Source organism: Microcebus murinus, chromosome 19, assembly GCF_040939455.1.
Source record: "Microcebus murinus isolate Inina chromosome 19, M.murinus_Inina_mat1.0, whole genome shotgun sequence".
In the NCBI taxonomy this organism is placed as follows: Eukaryota; Metazoa; Chordata; class Mammalia; order Primates; family Cheirogaleidae; genus Microcebus; species Microcebus murinus.
This window is the reverse complement of record NC_134122.1, coordinates 26,452,611-26,470,117: the sequence shown is the minus strand read 5'-3', so window position 1 is coordinate 26,470,117 and position 17,507 is coordinate 26,452,611. Positions and strand designations below refer to the sequence as shown.

Below are 17,507 nucleotides of genomic sequence, written 5' to 3'. Positions count from 1 at the left end.
TATTTCCTAGTATTTTAAGAGTGACCAAGAAAGAATTCTAAAATGTTACTAGCTAAACTGTATGAATGTTTTATAACAACTGTTATTACTTCAGTAATGGTCTATTTGCTATTTAATATAAAATTAATGAAGTTACAACTTCAAGCACCCCAAAATAATCTTTACTGCTAAAAATGTTTTTTTCCTCCTTTCTCAAAGATATGCAAGCATTATAATTGAGCCCTTTCCAAATTACTTTCATGTCTTCCAAACTCCACCTCTCCACAGGGAGGTTAAGAGCTTATTTTCAAGACTTACTTAAAACAATTTACTTACATAATATAAGAACAAGTTAATTTTCAAAAACACATGATTTAACACATAAAAACTACTTTTCCTAAAGGAACTTCCCATATAGATAACAGATTAAATTGTTTGGATTTTGGCTTTAGTCCTTAGAATCTTTTAAATAATCAACTGGCATATGAATTAAAAAGGCACTAAATTAAAATAGAAAAGGATACCTAATTTCTAGTTTTAACTCATAAATTAAAGATATTGGAAACTGAATTTCTACCACCTAAAATTAAAATTGTTTGTCTTTATATAATTGTAAAAGACTAAAAACTTAAACTATCAAATTCATATCGTCAAAGATTTTAATTTCTAAATCTCACATCTGAAATATAATAATAATGAAAATGACAGTGGCAACAGCTAACACTAATATAATTCAATGACGCCTTGGTACATAACACTGATTCAATTATATATAATAATGGCTAATATTCACAAAGCACTTACTTTACACAAGGCATTTCTTTAAGCACCTTGCATTTTCTCTAAGCATTTAATCTTCACAACAAACCTATGAGGTGGGGACTATTATTTTCCTCATTAATAAATAAAGAAGCTGAGGCACAGAGAGTTGAAGTAACTTCACCAGGGCCACAAAGCTAGCAAGTTATTATTCAGTAGAATTACCATACTTTTATCATCTGTAACTATGAATGACAACACAGAAATAGTTGCAGCCCTATACCATGCACATGGCTGGGCCTCAATAAACATGATTGATCTGGATTTGAGTGCATTATATTATGCTACACTCTTAGTACTCTTCTTTTTGAGACAGGGTCTCATCCTGTTGCCTAGGCCACAGTGCGTGGTGTGATCATAGCTCACTGAAAGCTCCTACTCCTAAGCTCAAGCAATCCTCCTGCCTCAGCCTCCTGAGTAGGCTACAGGCCTACAGGCCTACAGGCAGAGGCCACTACTACACCCAACTGATTTTTATATATATATATATATATATATATATTTAGAGACAAAGTCTCACTCTGTTGCTGGGCTAGAGTGTAGTGGCATCAGCCTAGCACACAGGAACCTCAAACTCCTGGGCTCAAGCAATCCTTCTGCTTCAGCCTCCCAAATAGCTGGGACTACAGGCATGTGCCACCATGCCCAGCTAGTTTTCTCTATATATTTTTACTTGGCCAATTAATTTCTTTCTATTTTTAGTAGAGACAGGGTCTCGCTCTTGCTCAGGCTGGTTTTGAACTCCTGACCTTGAGCGATCCTCCCACCTCGGCCTCCCAGAGTGCTAGGATTACAGGCGTGAGCCACTATGCCCAGCCTGATTTCTTTATTTTTTATAGAGATGGGATCTTGCTATGGCCCAGGCTGGTCTCGAACTCCTGATCTCAAGTAATGCTCCCACTTAGGCATCTCAGAGTGTTAGGATTATAGGTGTGAGCCCACTGCACCAGGCCAGAATCTTCCAATCCTAAAGAGAAAATTGGTCCTTATTTTTTGGAATTATGCAAAGAAGGGGGGGGAGGAGGGAAAGGAGGAGGAGTAACATGCCATTTGAGGGCAGGAAAATAAAAATACTTTAAGTCTGCTTTATCCACTGGGCCAACAGCTGCAACTGGATAGCTATGGGTTTTGCCAACAGAGGTTCAGTTACTGAGAACCACTGACAAGCATCTCCACGGTCTCTACAAACAGATCCTGCCAAATCTTCCTAATGTCTCTCTCCTAATACCACGACTAAAAGCTGAACTCGAGCATTCCAAAAGTGGCATGTGTATGTCCTCTTTGGGCTGGGGCATCAACCTGAGGCTGGCTGAAGCCATCAGAGAGCAGGTCCATTCAGGCACCTCCTGGGCAACAGGATGGCTAACCCATTTCCTCCCTCCTCTTCTGTCTCCTCACATGTGTTCTGCGTAGGTCTTCAGATTATGAAACGTGAAGACTTGATAAAGGAGAACAACTGTGCATGCAGAAGGCCTCTGGCTCTCATCATAAAACTCCAATGCAATCCACCTGGTATTCCCAAGGGAGGTGGAATGCTTCTCATTATCTGAAACCCAGAGGTGATGAGGAAGACAACAGCGGTATGACCAGGGACATTTCTCATAAGCATGTTCCCACCTCCACCCAAGCACCCCAGGTACCCCAGCACAGTGGGATGGACGCTGGGCGAGGTCAGGAGCCTGGAGCCACTGCTTCAGACCCATGTGACACTAGGCAAGTCATGTGCATACTGGAGCCTCAGTTTCCTCACAAAACAATAGGGATGCAGCTGAAATGGCTCACTCACAAGGTTATTAAAAGGGTAAAATAAAAGAATATATATGGAATGTTTTGAAAACATTAAAGTGCTGTACAGATTTAAAATGATGATATACTTAAGTTCAAAACTAGTAAAAATGATATTCTCTGAAGCCCAACAACATGCAAGGCCAAAGACTAGAAAAACACACAGGAATAACTTCTTAACAACAGAGGTAACTCTTGACGTCAATGGCTGCTTTTGTCAGGAAATACAAACAAGTAGCCAGTATATTCTCCCTTTAAGTTGAAAAACAGGTCTAGTGACGAGGCTGCCAAACACTCCAGCCCTGCAAGGCTCTGGGAAGGATCTGGCTTGGTCACCTTTGTCTGGCAGCACTTGCTGTGACTCAGGCGACAGTGACCACATGAGATTCAAGGCCACGTGAGCAGGGCGGATGGGCACAGGAAGTGGGAGCCATGTCTGGAATCACAAGGAAGCATCACTACTTGTTTTTAACTCACGTAGGATTACAGTCTGCCTATCTTCAGAAAGATTCCCTGATGCAAACTGCTCGATGCAGTGGGAGCATTTTCAAAACAATCCACACTGCTATTTATGTGAACTACTTATGCTTTCTTGAGTAACCTGAATTCCTGATTAAAAAAAAAAAGAGAGTAACAAACAGGGAGCAAAATAACTGAACATTACTGAACACACTTCTAGGAGCTTGGCACACACTATCCTATTTAATCTTTGGGGTTTTAAAGATGATCCCCATTTTATAGAAAAGAGAAGCTCAAAAGGATTAAGTACTGAGGCTTATACGGGTAAAGCTGATGAGAAGTGAATTAAAACTTCAATCCCAAAGCCACTCTCTGCTGACCACGCCACTCTGCCTGGGCGGCCACAAAGCTCTAAGGTTCTGAAGAGACACTGTGCTTATCACTCTAAGACGGGCTGGAGAGGCCAAGCAGAAGATTAAACCAGGAGGATTCTGAGAAGGTGCACAGAGGCAACGTTAATGGGTTATGATAGTTCGCCCTGCTTATTAGGTCAGTTCTTGCTGGCTGAGCAACACTGCATTTGCTGAGTTCCTCCTGTATACCAGGCACCTGGCTAGGCTTTGGGTACACAGGGAATTCTTCCACTGTGAAGTTCTTAGGCTGAGGAAAATGCCTCTGGCTAGAATGGGTTCTGCCACTGAATCCCAGGTTTTGAGGCCAGTGATAAAATAGGGATCGAGGTGACTCTGAGCTGGATAGTAGGGCATATTAAGGTCTCAACTTCCGGTTCTGGTTTATCATCCCACAACTATAAAACTGGACAAAATATAAAAGGAAGCAGCTTTCAAGTACTAGACCAGGGATAGCCCAGGCTTCTGATCCTGGACAGAAGGGAAGTACCAGAGTTAAGCTCCACATTCCCTCAGCTTTCTACTTAGGGCCACTTTCTAAACCAGGGCACAGAGATATGGAGTGATAGCACTGGGTAATATGAATGCTGGGCTTTTTCTGTGTTTTCCCAAAGTGCAGCCATGTTTTCTTTTAACCATCTTCCTCCTTCCAGGTACTAGGTATTGACAAACTGGTGGGCACTCTTCCTACATTCTTCCCATACTTATATACGCAGCACATGCACACACACAAATATACAAAATGAGGGGAATAAGGAGCATTTGCCTTACAAAACTGTGATATTTTGCCTACTTAGCTGCATTCTTATTTAACAATATCACAACACGAAAATCACTCCAAGTAAACTAGCCTAGCAGTTCTAAATCTTGCTTTACAATAGTCATGTAACACTCCATAGTGCAGATGTACCTAAATTTACTCTAGTTCCCCCATAAACATTTATTTGTCTTTTTTTTTGTCACCTCTTCAAACAAGAGTTATTTCTAATACACATAATCTTAAGTTCTTCTAGTGCTTATATGGGGACTAAAGGGAAAGTATACTTTTAATTATATAGATACTACTCAATAGCTTTTCAAAACATTGTAATAATTTACATATGACATGACATATATACAATTTGTGGCAAAAACTCCCTTGTATCCTCCTGGGAACAGGTGTGGCCACTCCTTTACTTTTTGAGTCACAGTTACTATAGCCCTTTATCAACTTGTGAATTTGAATGTTTCCATGTTTGTGGGCCTGTTTATATCTTTGCCCATTTTTCTACTGGCTCATGGTTTTCTTGCTGATTTGTAAGAACTCTTTGTGTATTATATTAATAAATATTAGCCTTTAGCTGCTACCTGCATTGTAGATGTGTTTTTCTAACTCTATTGATACTGGCTTTGTTTACAGTATCTGTTCTATACAAAGTTACTTCATAACTCTTGGGTTTCCTGTCTTAATTAAGAAGGTCTTACTCATCCTTGTGTTGTACAGATAGTCTCCTAGAATTCTATCAATTTTTATATCTTTATTTTTATATATGGGAAAATGCTGTGGTTCAATTTTTCCCCCCAGATAACTAATTGTGTCAGCATTTAATAAATAAGCCCTCCTTTTTGCATTGATGTGAAATGTTTGTCATATATTCACTTTTATATGTACAGTATACTGTCTATTAACCTATTTCTCTGCCAAAACCATATTGATTTTTATTGTGATGACTTACTGTATATTCTGATACCTGGTAAAGCAAGCCTCCCTGTCTGCACCTACTGTTCACTTTTTTCATACTTTATGGCTTTTCTAGACATTTATTCTTCCATATGAAGCCAAAGATAGTTTCATCCAACTCCCCGCTTACCCAAATACAAACCCTGTTAAGAATCTAATTAGAATTAAGTTAATTGACATTTCTCTGTTGTCTTCCCACCATAAATCATAATACATCTTTCCATTTGTTCACGTTATTTTATATCCTTCAATAAGATTTCATAATTTTCTTTACATAGTCCTTTCTTTCTCAGATAATTAATTCCCAAATTGATTTTGGCATTACTGAAATGAAAAATTTTTTTTCCCATTTCTAGATACTCATTCCTAGTACAGTGTAAAACTACTGACTTTTGTGCATTTGTTTCATGGCAAGCCACGGAAAACCTGCCTGGATTCCTCCCAGGTAACAGTTAACTATTCCTCCTGTGCAAACACCCACACATGGTGTTTGTAACTGGCTTCAAAGTCCTGGTTAAATTAGTGGCAGAGACAAACTGGTCACTACTCTGAACCTCAGTATTCTCCTCTGTAAAATAGAATGAAGGACAGTACCTGCCTTGTGGCTCATAGGGCTGTCCTTGGGATCAAATAACTGTTCACAGAACATTTTACGAATGCTTAGGACACAGTGATCATCCTGCCAAACGTGAATCCACTTGAACTCTCCTGCTGGAGTGTTAGGTGGTGAGCAAAGACCGTATATTTTGCTTTGATTTTCAATATGTCTCTATTTCTCACCTTATCCATCTCTGAACTTTGCAGACTGTGGAAGTTCAATGAATACTTACTGAATCAACAGATTTTACATTGTCTTTAATTTAATATCAAACCAAATCCAAAAAAGCAAGAAAACCTTAAACTCTGAAACTAAGGCAAGGCCCATCCTCATTCATCACTACTATCATATCTCTTGCTTCTCCTCCTTCCTCTATTGTCAGCAGGCCAGACACTCACGGGAGCTCTGGATGTCACCGGCTTCTCACACCAATCTCAAGAACTCAGCTCCACCATCACCACTTTACTAGTGAAGAGCATGAGCCAGGCGGGGCCTGCATATCCTCTCATTCCTCACACAACTGGCCGAGTGCTGTAGGCTTTCTTCCCCTGAGGCCCAATTCCACAGTCTAAGGGAAAGCCTTAGGTTTTCCTCAGGAAAGCAAAATGATGTTAGAGGTGTAGTTTTTTATTTAATACCACTATGTGCCAGGCACTACCTGTGGCTTTAATTTAAAATTAACAATCAAATGCATCAAAGAAAAATTATATTTATTGCCATATATCCATTTTTCCTTAAAAACCATCTTTAAATTAGTAAACTTAGAAGGGATTTTTAAAAGTACAGTCATGCATCACTTAACGACAGGCATACTTTCTGAGAAATGAGTGATTTCATTGTTGCGCAAACATCACAGAACGCACTTACACAAACCTAGATGGTAGAGCTTACTGTACCCTTAGGCCATATGGTGTAGCCTATTGCCCCTAGGCTACACACCTGTGCAGCATGTTCCTGTACTTAATATTGTAGGTGACTAAAACAAATTGATAAATAGTTGTGTACCTAAACATAGATGAAGGACAGTGAAAATATGGCGAAGGCCTAGGGCATTGCTGTATACTACTGTAGACTTTACAAACACTATATGCACACTTGCGCTAAACTAAATTTATAAAAAATTTTCTTACTTTAATAATAAATTAAACTTAATAATAAACTTAGCTTACTATAACTTTTTTACTTTATAAACTTTTTAATTTTTTACCTTCTGACTCAATAACATTTAGTTTAAAACACACACTGTAGGCCGGGCGAGGTGGCTCACGCCTGTAATCCTGGGACTCTGGGAGGCCGAGGCGGGCGGATTGCTCGAGGTCAGGAGTTCAAAACCAGCCTGAGCAAGAGTGAGACCTTGTCTCTACTAAAAATAGAAAGAAATTAATTGGCCAACTAAAAATATATAGAAAAAATTAGCCGGGCATGGTGGCGCATGCTTGTAGTCCCAGCTACTCGGGAGGCTGAGGCAGGAGGATCGCTTGAGCCTAGGAGTTTGAGGTTGCTGTGAGCTAGGCTGACGCTACGGCACTTCTAGCCCAGGCAACAGAGTGAGACTCTGTCTCAAAAAAAACCCCACATTTTACAGCTGTACAAAAATATTTTCTTTCTTCATATCCTTATTCTTTAAGATTTTTCTAATTTAATTTTTTTTAATCCTTTTAAACTTTTTTGTTAAAAACTAAAACACAAACATGCATGTTAACCTAGGCCTACACAGGGTCCGGATCATCAATATCACTATGTTCCACCTCCACATGTGTCCCACTAGAAGCTCTTCAGGGGCAATAACACACATGGAGCTGTCATCTCCTATGACTACAATGCCTTCTTCTAGAATACCTTCTGAAGGACCTGCCTGAAGCTGTTTTGTAGTTAATTTTTTAAAAAAATAAATAGGAGTACACTCTAAAATAACAATGAAAAGCATAATATAGTAAATACATAAACCAGTAACATAGTCATTCATCATCATTACCAAGAATTATGTATGGCCCATAATTGTACGTGCCAGACTTATTTAACTGGCAGTGCAGTAGGTTTGTTTACATCAGCATCACCACAAACAGGTGAGTGATATGTTGCACTACAATATTAAGACCCCTACAAGGTCACTTGGCAGTAGGATTTTTCAGCTCCATTATAATCTTAATGGGACCACTGACATATATGTGGTCCTTCGGTGACCAAAATGCATTTATGCAGTGCGTGACTATATAATCTAAAGATTTTACACACAAACACAAATAAAACCCCTAAGAATAATTCGCTGACTCAAAGAAATACTCAAGCTAGAGTTGTAGCACAAGCTGCTTAGTGACCAGACTTACTAAATTTTACCAATTTGGACACCTGTCATACAATTTATAACAAAAAAAAATGTAAAATGACACCATACATTAAGGGGTTTATTTATCATGTTTTTTAAACACCTGATTACCCAGCACTCTGAGGGCTGGAAAACTTAGTAAACTCCGTGTTTCTCAGCAGAAAGTAACTTAACTTTAAAACCAGGCAGGCCGGGCACGGTGGCTCACGCCTGTAATCCTAGCATTCTGGGAAACAAGGCGGGCGGATTGCTCGAGGTCAGGAGTTCGAAATCAGCCTGAGCAAGAGCAAGACCCCGTCTCTACTATAAATAGAAAGAAATTAATTGGCCAACTAATATATATAGAAAAAATTAGCCAGGCATGATGGCATATGCCTATAGTCCCAGCTACTCGGGAGGCTGAGGCAGCAGGATTGCTTGAGCCCAGGAGTTTGAGGTTCCTGTGAGCTAGGCTGACGCCATGGCATTCACTCTAGCCTGGGCAACAAAGTGAGACTCTGACTCAAAAAAAAAAAAAAACCAGCCAAATCCTAAAAATGCTCTTCCATGCATAATCATCCCAAAGTATTACTCGAGCGCAGCACCGTTCCAGCTATGTGAGCCACTGTAAGGACACATGTGCCTATGGGAACCATCTGCCCTAAACTCACCACAGTGACCTGGTGGCATCTATCTCACTGCTGAGCTGTTCAGGAAGACTCAGAGACAGGGGACTGGAAAGACCAGGCTCTAGGCCAGCTAGGCAAAGAGTGGCATGGAACAGTAACAAACTGGCAGCACCTGCTATTTATGTGGCCTTCACCAATGTCATGTGCACTACATCAAACATGCAGGCTGCCTGAGATTCCAGCCTGCCTGGAATAAGGCCCTTCTTAAACAATAAGCAAAAATAAATTTTATTGGGGGTACTTTACTAGATTAATTTCTGAATGCAGCTAACAACTTTCACTTGGACACACAGGTTGTTCTATTTTCAAATACAGAAAGTTCTACTGTGAGTCAACCAATAAATATTTTAAATTTCCACCTAAAAATATAAGATAATTTAATTTAAAAGAGCATCTTATCAGAATCAGTAGCACAAAGTTAGAAACAGCTAGAAATTGTGTTCAAAGCCCACATCTGTTTCTTCTGGTGTATTTTAAAAATTGGTGAAGTTCTCCAAGTAAATAGTACTTTTCCTGTGAGTTTCTTCAAGTTAAAGTTTTACTTACTTTAGAATCTTGTGGACTTTAGAACAAATAAGAATGGGAAAAGAACAGAAAAACAAAAAAAGAACTTAAAACACAAAACTTTAGGCTGGGCGTGGTGCTCACGCCTGTAATCCTAGCTCTCTGGGAGGCCAAGGTGGACAGATTGCTAGAGGTCAGGAGTTCGAAATCAGCCTGAGCAAGAGCAAGACCCTGTCTCTACTATAAATAGAAAGAAATTAATTGGCCAACTAATATATATAGAAAAAATTAGCCAGGCATGGTGGCACATGCCTGTAGTCCCAGCTACTTGGGAGGCTGAGGCAGGAGGATTGCTTGAGCCCAGGAGTTTGAGGTTGCTGTGAGCTAGGCTGACACTATGGCACTCACTCTAGCCTGGGCAACAGAGTGAGACTCTGTCTCAAAAAAAAAAAAAAAAAAACTCACAAAACTTTGCCCCAAATGGAAATCTTATATAAAATATGGCTACTTTTTAAAACTAAATGAAACAGCTGTCAATGGTTTCAAGGATTTTCTTTGTGTTTCTGAACTTGAATAAAACCTAAACTATGTGATTTATCATTCTTATTTTGTTCTAAAGTCCACAAGATTCTAAATTAAGTACAACTTTAACTTGAAGAAACTCACAGGAAAAATACTATTTACTCTGAGAACACCAATTTTTGAAATACACTAGAAGAAATAGACGTGGGCTTTGAACACAGTTTCTAGCTGTTTCTAACTTTGTGCTACTGATTCTGATAAGACGTTCGTTCGTTCGTTCGTTCGTTCGTTCGTTCGTTCGTTCATTCATTCATTCATTCATTGAGACAGAGTCTCACTTTGTTTCCCAGGCTAGAGTGAGTGCCGTGGCATCAGCCTAGCTCACAGCAACCTCAAACTCCTGGGCTCAAGCAATCCTGCAGCCTCAGCCTCCCGAGTTGCTGAGACTACAGGCATGCGCCACCATGCCTGGCCAATTTTTTCTATATATATGTTAGTTGGCCAATTAATTTCTTTCTATTTATAGTAGAGACGGGGTCTTGCTCTTGCTCAGGCTGGTTTCGAACTCCTGACCTCGAGCAATCCGCCCGCCTTGGCCTCCCAGAGTGCTAGGATTATAGGCATGAGCCACCGTGCCCGGCCAAGATGCTCTTTTAAATTAAATTGTCCTCTCCAAAATTTAAAAATTCCTAAACCAAGTGTTAGGGAATAATCACCTGCATTTACAAAAGATTACAAATTATGCTAGATAGTAACCTATTATAAAAGACTTATATATAGGATTTCTTCATTATATTTTAAAGTTTCACATAAGGGATCTTGGGTCTTTTTTTTTTTTTTAAAGAAACACTTTATCAGAATGATTTGTTCACTATTGCAAGGCAAACAAGATATAGATGTGTAAAAAAAAAAAAGGTTAATAATTTTCCTTCTTCCCCACTTTGAAGTAATGTGGAGATTTGATAGGTACAGTACTTTTCCATGCCTATTCATACACACGCCTCTAGAAATATGACCAGGTGTTTTCTTACTTTTAAAAAAAAAAGGGGCTTATACTATAAATATATTATTATATAACCTGCTTTTTAAAAAATCATAATACTTTATGAACATCCTTCAAGACATACAGGTGTTCCTTTTTAGGTCTTTGGATTATTAAGAATTATATGATTTACTTAAAGTCCATTAAAGAGATACACTGCCTGGTTTCCCTAGAGATCTCAGAAATAATTTTAAACATATCTTAAACATGAATCAGACCTCAAAGCCTAGAGGAAAAGAAGCAGAAATCTCCTGTTGGATTCACAGAACAAAACTATTATTTGGGCTAGGATTCAAAGCCTTTTGTTGTTTTAATTATGAAAATCAGCATCAATGATCTGAACAAAATAGAACTGTGGCCATTCAGGTGGACTCTGAAAGATTATAACAGAAATGTGTAACATGGATCACTGTCCTGCTCACATATGATCCCTGACCCCTACACAGGGGCAGGCCTCTTCAGCTGGGATCCCACGACACCTGTTTCAGAGAAGGCAACTTAAAGCCACCTCTTTAGCTGGCCAAAAACCAATGCTATGACCTTGCACAAAATTAGACTGTTGGCCTCTCAGATTCTTTCTCTCTTCTTCTCTCAGGAATGTGAACTGGGATACACCATGAAACCCTGCAGGTAGTATCAGAAGCCCAAGGCTGACAGGAAAAGGATGCAACAAGTAAGCTGCAGACTGATACTGTTTACACCTAACTCTGAGGCGAGGGTAATTTTTTAGTTCTTTGAAATTCTGGAAATAATTTCCAGATCTTAGGCTGTATTAAGACATTTTATTCCCTGGTATTGGTTTTAATGAAGCCCAACTCAACCCTTATTGAGACACTGGGAAGAGTAGGGGTAGATTCTCCTTGCACAAGCCAGGAACTCACTCTGTGGCTTGTCCCTGAGGTTTCTGTAGATCCTTTCACATCTGGACAGCCTCACCAGACTGCCACGCCCACAATGTGTGAGGCGCACCTGTGACCCACCTGTGCAGGAAGTGCAGCTTGTGCATGGCAGCCAGCCCCGCAGCGATCTCACACGCCATCCTCTGCAGCAGCATCGTCTGCGCATCCCCCCGCATGTGGCCCTGCTCCGTGCGTAGATACGCTTTCAGATCACCCTGCAAAGATCAGCCCGCTTGAGTTTCAAAATGAACCGTAGAAACAGAGTGCTTAAATGTATGCCTTAGTTGACACTACCTACTAAGATCATTTATTAAAAATGACTTCGGTTTGCACCTAATAAAGAACCTCAGACTGAACAAGTTTCAAATTACAAAAAGGAATTCCAACCCAATGTTTTAAAAGTATGGAACACCATTATGCTTTTAGGGCCATTCTAACTAGACTAAACATTAGTTTACTTTTGTTATATGAACACATGTAACACATGTAAAACAAAACCATTAAAAAAAGATGTACAATTTTAATTAAGTGCAGTGCAGAAGTAGAGATTCTCAGGCAACTAAGATAACGTGGAGAGTCAAAGAAATGATGACACTCGTACTGCCTGTTTGAAGGATTCTAGGAGACACCTGAGCAGTGGGCACTTTGTCACGAAAGCTATGTGGCTATCACCAGAGGCTGATGAGCAATGGAAGGGAAGAGAAGGAAAGCAAAATGGGTGAGGAAGGTGAGGAGAGAGTCTGGCCAGTGCTAGTAACAACTGCTTCAGGGCTCTCCCAGCTTCCTGAGCACCCTGTGCTGCCCAGAGAACACGGTGGGAAAGACCAATCCAGTCACTCCAGAAAAACGAACCAAGTTATACCCGTTCTTCAAAGGAAAGCAGCCTGAGGAGGAAAATGAACAAACTCACATTCAGGTGTCCACTACACAGACATGCGAATGCTGGGCTCCCGGGTTCCCCTGTGAGTCCTCCCTGTGTCACTCTGTCTTTATTTCACAACTCTCATTTGGAACTGTATGTTGGCGGGGGAGGGTTACAGTATACCCATTTTGGGGAATACAGTTTTGAGGAAATAAAGTTTTCCATATTCTCCTTACCACATGATTAAATATTTGTTGATATGATTTAATTCCAAATTAAAGCTTTCTATGATCAGTTAATAAAATTTAGAAAGTAAGTCCATTTCTTTAAATCTGAGTCAAGAAAAGACTCCCAAGGAAGGAAATTTTCCTTAACTAACTAAAGAATACATTTATTATAACTTACTAAAGATAGCAAATTTATCAAATTTCTCCCAGAATAAAACTTTAAAACACAATATTCTTTTATAAACATTTGTCCACATTTAATACTAAGCACTTACAGGTCCACTCCAAGATTCTCAATTTGTTTCCATTCCCAGTTTCAATGGTGCTTACTGAATGATAACGTTGATATTAATATTCACTACCATTTGAGCTCTGGAGCACTGTGCCAAACATTTACACTTATTAATGCAAATACTTGTCACAATTTGAGATGTTTTCCAGATATGAAACTGAAGCTTAGGGAGGGAGGTTAAGAGATTTGCCCAATGCCACAGAGCTAATAAAGAATAGGACTATGCTTCTACTTTTTGGTTTACTAACTAGTCAAGAGAATTCTATTTAGCAAGTGAATTAAATTAGTATGCAGATGAAATCAATTTGCTTTATAAGAATGAATGTAAAATAACATAAGCTCAATGCCATCGATTTGCAGAATTCTCCCAAGTGTCATGTGACTGCTCTGCCAGGGACACAGTAGCCTCCCCTGGGTGCCACCGTGCACACTGAGGCAGCACTTGGCATCACTGTCCTTCACAGATTTCCTTCCAAACGTGGTGCTCTCTTCCTCTGTTCCCAGAGGAATTAAAGCTACTCCAGAGGAGAAATAGACATCTTTTTTTTTTTTTTTTTTTGCTTCTAAAAATATATATTCATTGGTCCAGGATAGGCTCTATCCAGCATGGGAGCTGTGGGAATGATGAATGATTTAGATGACAGTTAAATTAACCCAGAAAAATTCCAGCAAAAAACTCAAGGACTATAGGCTAATGGGATTTTTATTCATAAGGTAGCCCATATAGAAACTAAACATGAAAATAGCTGAAGTCTGCTTACATCACCTGCAACAGCCCCCTCCCCAAATTTCACTGCAAGAAAGAATAAAGAGAAGAGGATCTTATTTAAGAATTGACATTGTCAGCACAATCCAGGCAAAAATATCTTTAACCTGGATAAGGAGTCAACATCACAGATTACTGAGGATCCTGATCATGGTTTCTCACAGATGAGGCTTGTGAAGGACTGTGTAGGACCCAAGGTTAGTTCTGTGTTCTAGAATGGCCCCTTACAGCTCTCCTAGTACCACAGTTTGAAAATAAAAAATTAGCATAAAATATTTAATCACAGTAAAGATTTTTACATTAAACAAGTATCAAAATTGGTTCATTCTAGTAAAAACAGATAAATCTATATTTAGTCTTGAAGACAAATCTATATTTAGAGGTCTGGTTTATTTTATTTGTATTTAAATGGTGTTCAATGATGAGTAGACATGGATTATTACTTTGGTCCACAATATAAAGAAAAAAACTCATCAAGAACAGCAATTTTTTTCTGAATTAAAATAAACTTTCCTTTATCCAAGTTTTAAAAATTTCTCTGCTCTTTCCCACCCCTTCCAAAAAAACTCCAAAAGAAAAGTTTCTGACACTAGATGGCAGCAAAGTGCTACACTAAGAACTCCCACAACAGAACAAGCAACTTGTGATGACTTCTTAGAATGAGTCATTCAAAGACCTGTGTGTTACTCATAAATGCCCTCCTAATTTCTAACACAAAAAGCCAGGCGGGCTTTATCCAGTTTTTTTGCAGGACCCTGAGAACAATGAATTAATTTCATTATAATGTAAAAAGTCAACAGGTAGCTTTATAACTAAAAAATTATAGTCATTTATATGTTTAATAGGATGATTTTAGGAAAAATTTATGATTTTTCAACAAAAATTAATGAAAGAATTAAAGCTGTTTCACTGCTAATAATGACAGAGTGCCATACTCCCCCTTCTGTTGATGAACGTGCCATGCCTCCGTCCAACCCAAGGCTATGTCTCTCTTGCCCCACCCACCTGCCCCCACCCCAGAAGTTCTCAGCCTGTGTCTATTTCTTCTCCACTTGGGCCTGTCTCCTTGTTACACTGGTGAGATGCAACCCACCATTGTTGGAGGGAGGCATCTAGTCATGGGTTGGTGGCCCCGGTGGAAGCAGCTGCAACCAAGTGGTGGGCAAAAGTATATTTGGAGGGTTCTGGGGGTAAGGGAGCTGTAGCCAAGTGGTGGGCAAAAGTATATCTGGAGGGTTCTGGGGGTAAGGGAGGAGGCCAGGAGGTGGAGCCAGCCAGAACAGACCAGGATTCTGAGGAGTTTATCCATGAAGGGAAGAGACATGGATGGTTGCAGGAGAGGGCTGTGGAGTCAGAGGAAGGCTTGTTGGATTTACCTGGGAGGTATTTGAGTGTTAGAGCAGAAAGAAGAGATGGACTCACGAGGAGACTGAGCTTACAAGGGTGAAGAATCTGGGTAACCAAAGAGGAGGTGATGAGTAAGGGTTACAGATCCAGGTGGGTGAGAGCCCAAGTGGAGATCCCTAGAGTGCACTTACACAAACCTAGATGGTCTGGCCCACCATACGCCTGGGCTGTCTGGTAAAGCCTACGGCTCCCAGGATACAATCTGGACTGCATGTTACTGTGCTGAATGTTGTGGGCAATCCTAACAGTGGCAGGTATTTGTGTATCCAAATATATCTAAACACAGAAAAGGGACAGCAAAAATGCAGTATAAAAGATAAAAAATGGCACAGGTGTACCTATCTAGGGCACTTGCCATGAATGGAGCAAGGGAAGTGCTCTGGTGAGTCAGTGAGTGGTGAATGAAAGTGAAGGCCTAGATAGAAAATGACTGAACGCTACTGTAAGCTTTATTATAAACACTGTATACTTAGGCTACCCTAAATTTATAAAAAATACTTTTCTTTCTTCAATAACAAATTAACCTTACCTTGCTTTAACTTTTTTACTTTTAATTTTTTAACTTTTTGGCTCTTTCGTAATAACACTTAGCTTAAAACACACACTGTACAGCTGTATTAAAATACTTTTTCTTTATATCCTTATTCTCTAAGCTATTCTCTATTTTTAATTTTTTTTAAACTTTTTATTTAAACACTTTTGTTAAAAACTAAGACACAAACACACACATTAGCCCAGGCCTACACAGGGCCAGGATCATCAATCTCTCTCTTCCAGCTCCACATCGGTCCCACTGGAAAGTCTTTGGGGGCAATAACATGCATGGAGCTGTCATCCTATGACAACAATGCCTTCCTTCTGGAATACTCCCTGAAGGACCTGCCTGAGGTTGTTTTACATTTAAATTTTTTTAATAAGTAGAAGGAAAACATGCTAAAGTAATGATAAAAAGTTACATAAGCAAGTAATTTATTCATTATCATTATCAATTATTATGTACTATATATAATTATATGTGCCATCTAAACTTTTATATGACTGGCAGTGCAGGGTTGTTTATACCAGCATTACCACAAACATGAAACACGTTGTGCTATGATGTTGCTAGGGAAAAGGAATTTTTCTGCTCCATTATAATCTTATGGGACCATCACTGTATGTGTAGTCTATGGTGGACCGAAACACAGTTAAGTGGTGCATGACTGTATAACCACCTGGACCTCAGAAGGTATTTCTCTAGAGATACATTAAAGACCAGCACTGTCCAACAGAAATATAATGCAAGCTAGATACATAATTTAAAATTTTCCAGCTTGGCAAGGTGGATCACACCTATAATCCCAGCATTCTGGGAGGTTGAGGTGGGAGGATCACTTGAGGTCAGGAGTTTGAGACCAGCCTGAGCAACAGCGAGACCCCGTCTTTACTAAAAATAGAAAAAACTAGCTGGGCATGGTGGTGCACGCCTGTAATCCCAGCTACTCAGGAGGCTGAGGCAGGAGAATCACTTGAGCCCAAGAGTTTGAGGTTGCTGTGAGCTAGGCTGACACCACAGTACTGTAACCCAGGTAACAGAGCTAGACTCCGTCTTAAAAAATATATATATTATAATATACAATATATATATTATATATATAATTTAAAATTTTCTAGTAGCAATATCAAAAGCAAAAAGACATAAGAAGAAACAGGTAAATGTAACTTTAATAATGGATTTTGGCTGGGCATGGTGGCTCACACCTATAATCCCTAGCACTTTGGGAGGCTGAGGTGGGAGGATCACTTGAGCCCAGGAGTTCAAGACCAGCTTGGGCAACATAGTGAGGTCCCATCTCTACAAAAAGATTTAAAAATCAGCAGAGCATGGTGGTACACACCTGTACTCCTAGCTACTCCAGAGGCTGAGACAGGAGTATTGTTTGAGCCCAGGAGATTGAGGTTACAATGAGCTATGATTAGGCCACTGCACTCCAGGGTGACAGAACAAGACCCTATCTCAAAAAATAAAAATATATTTTATTTGACCTAATACATCCCAAATAATATCATTTTAACATGTTATCAATATTTTAAAATTGAGATATTATAATTTCTTTTTTGTACTTAGTCTTCAAAATCTGATATGCATCTTATATTCCATAGCATATCCATCCAGACTGGCCATTTCCATGTGATCAATAGTCACCTGTGGCTGCTGCAGTTAGAGACAAATAATGAAGCCC

At 39.5% G+C, this 17,507-nt stretch overlaps 1 protein-coding gene across 1 annotated transcript in view; it reads right to left on the bottom strand.

The window, feature by feature from the left end:
* The window catches only part of LMTK2 (lemur tyrosine kinase 2), a 98,837-nt gene that overhangs the window by 25,331 nt on the left and 55,999 nt on the right, over positions 1–17,507 (bottom strand). Inside the window, exon 7 of the mRNA XM_012759215.3 lies at positions 11,813–11,946. Within this exon, the coding sequence (XP_012614669.2) occupies positions 11,813–11,946 (134 nt within the window). The remainder of the gene's footprint in view (positions 1–11,812; positions 11,947–17,507) is intronic.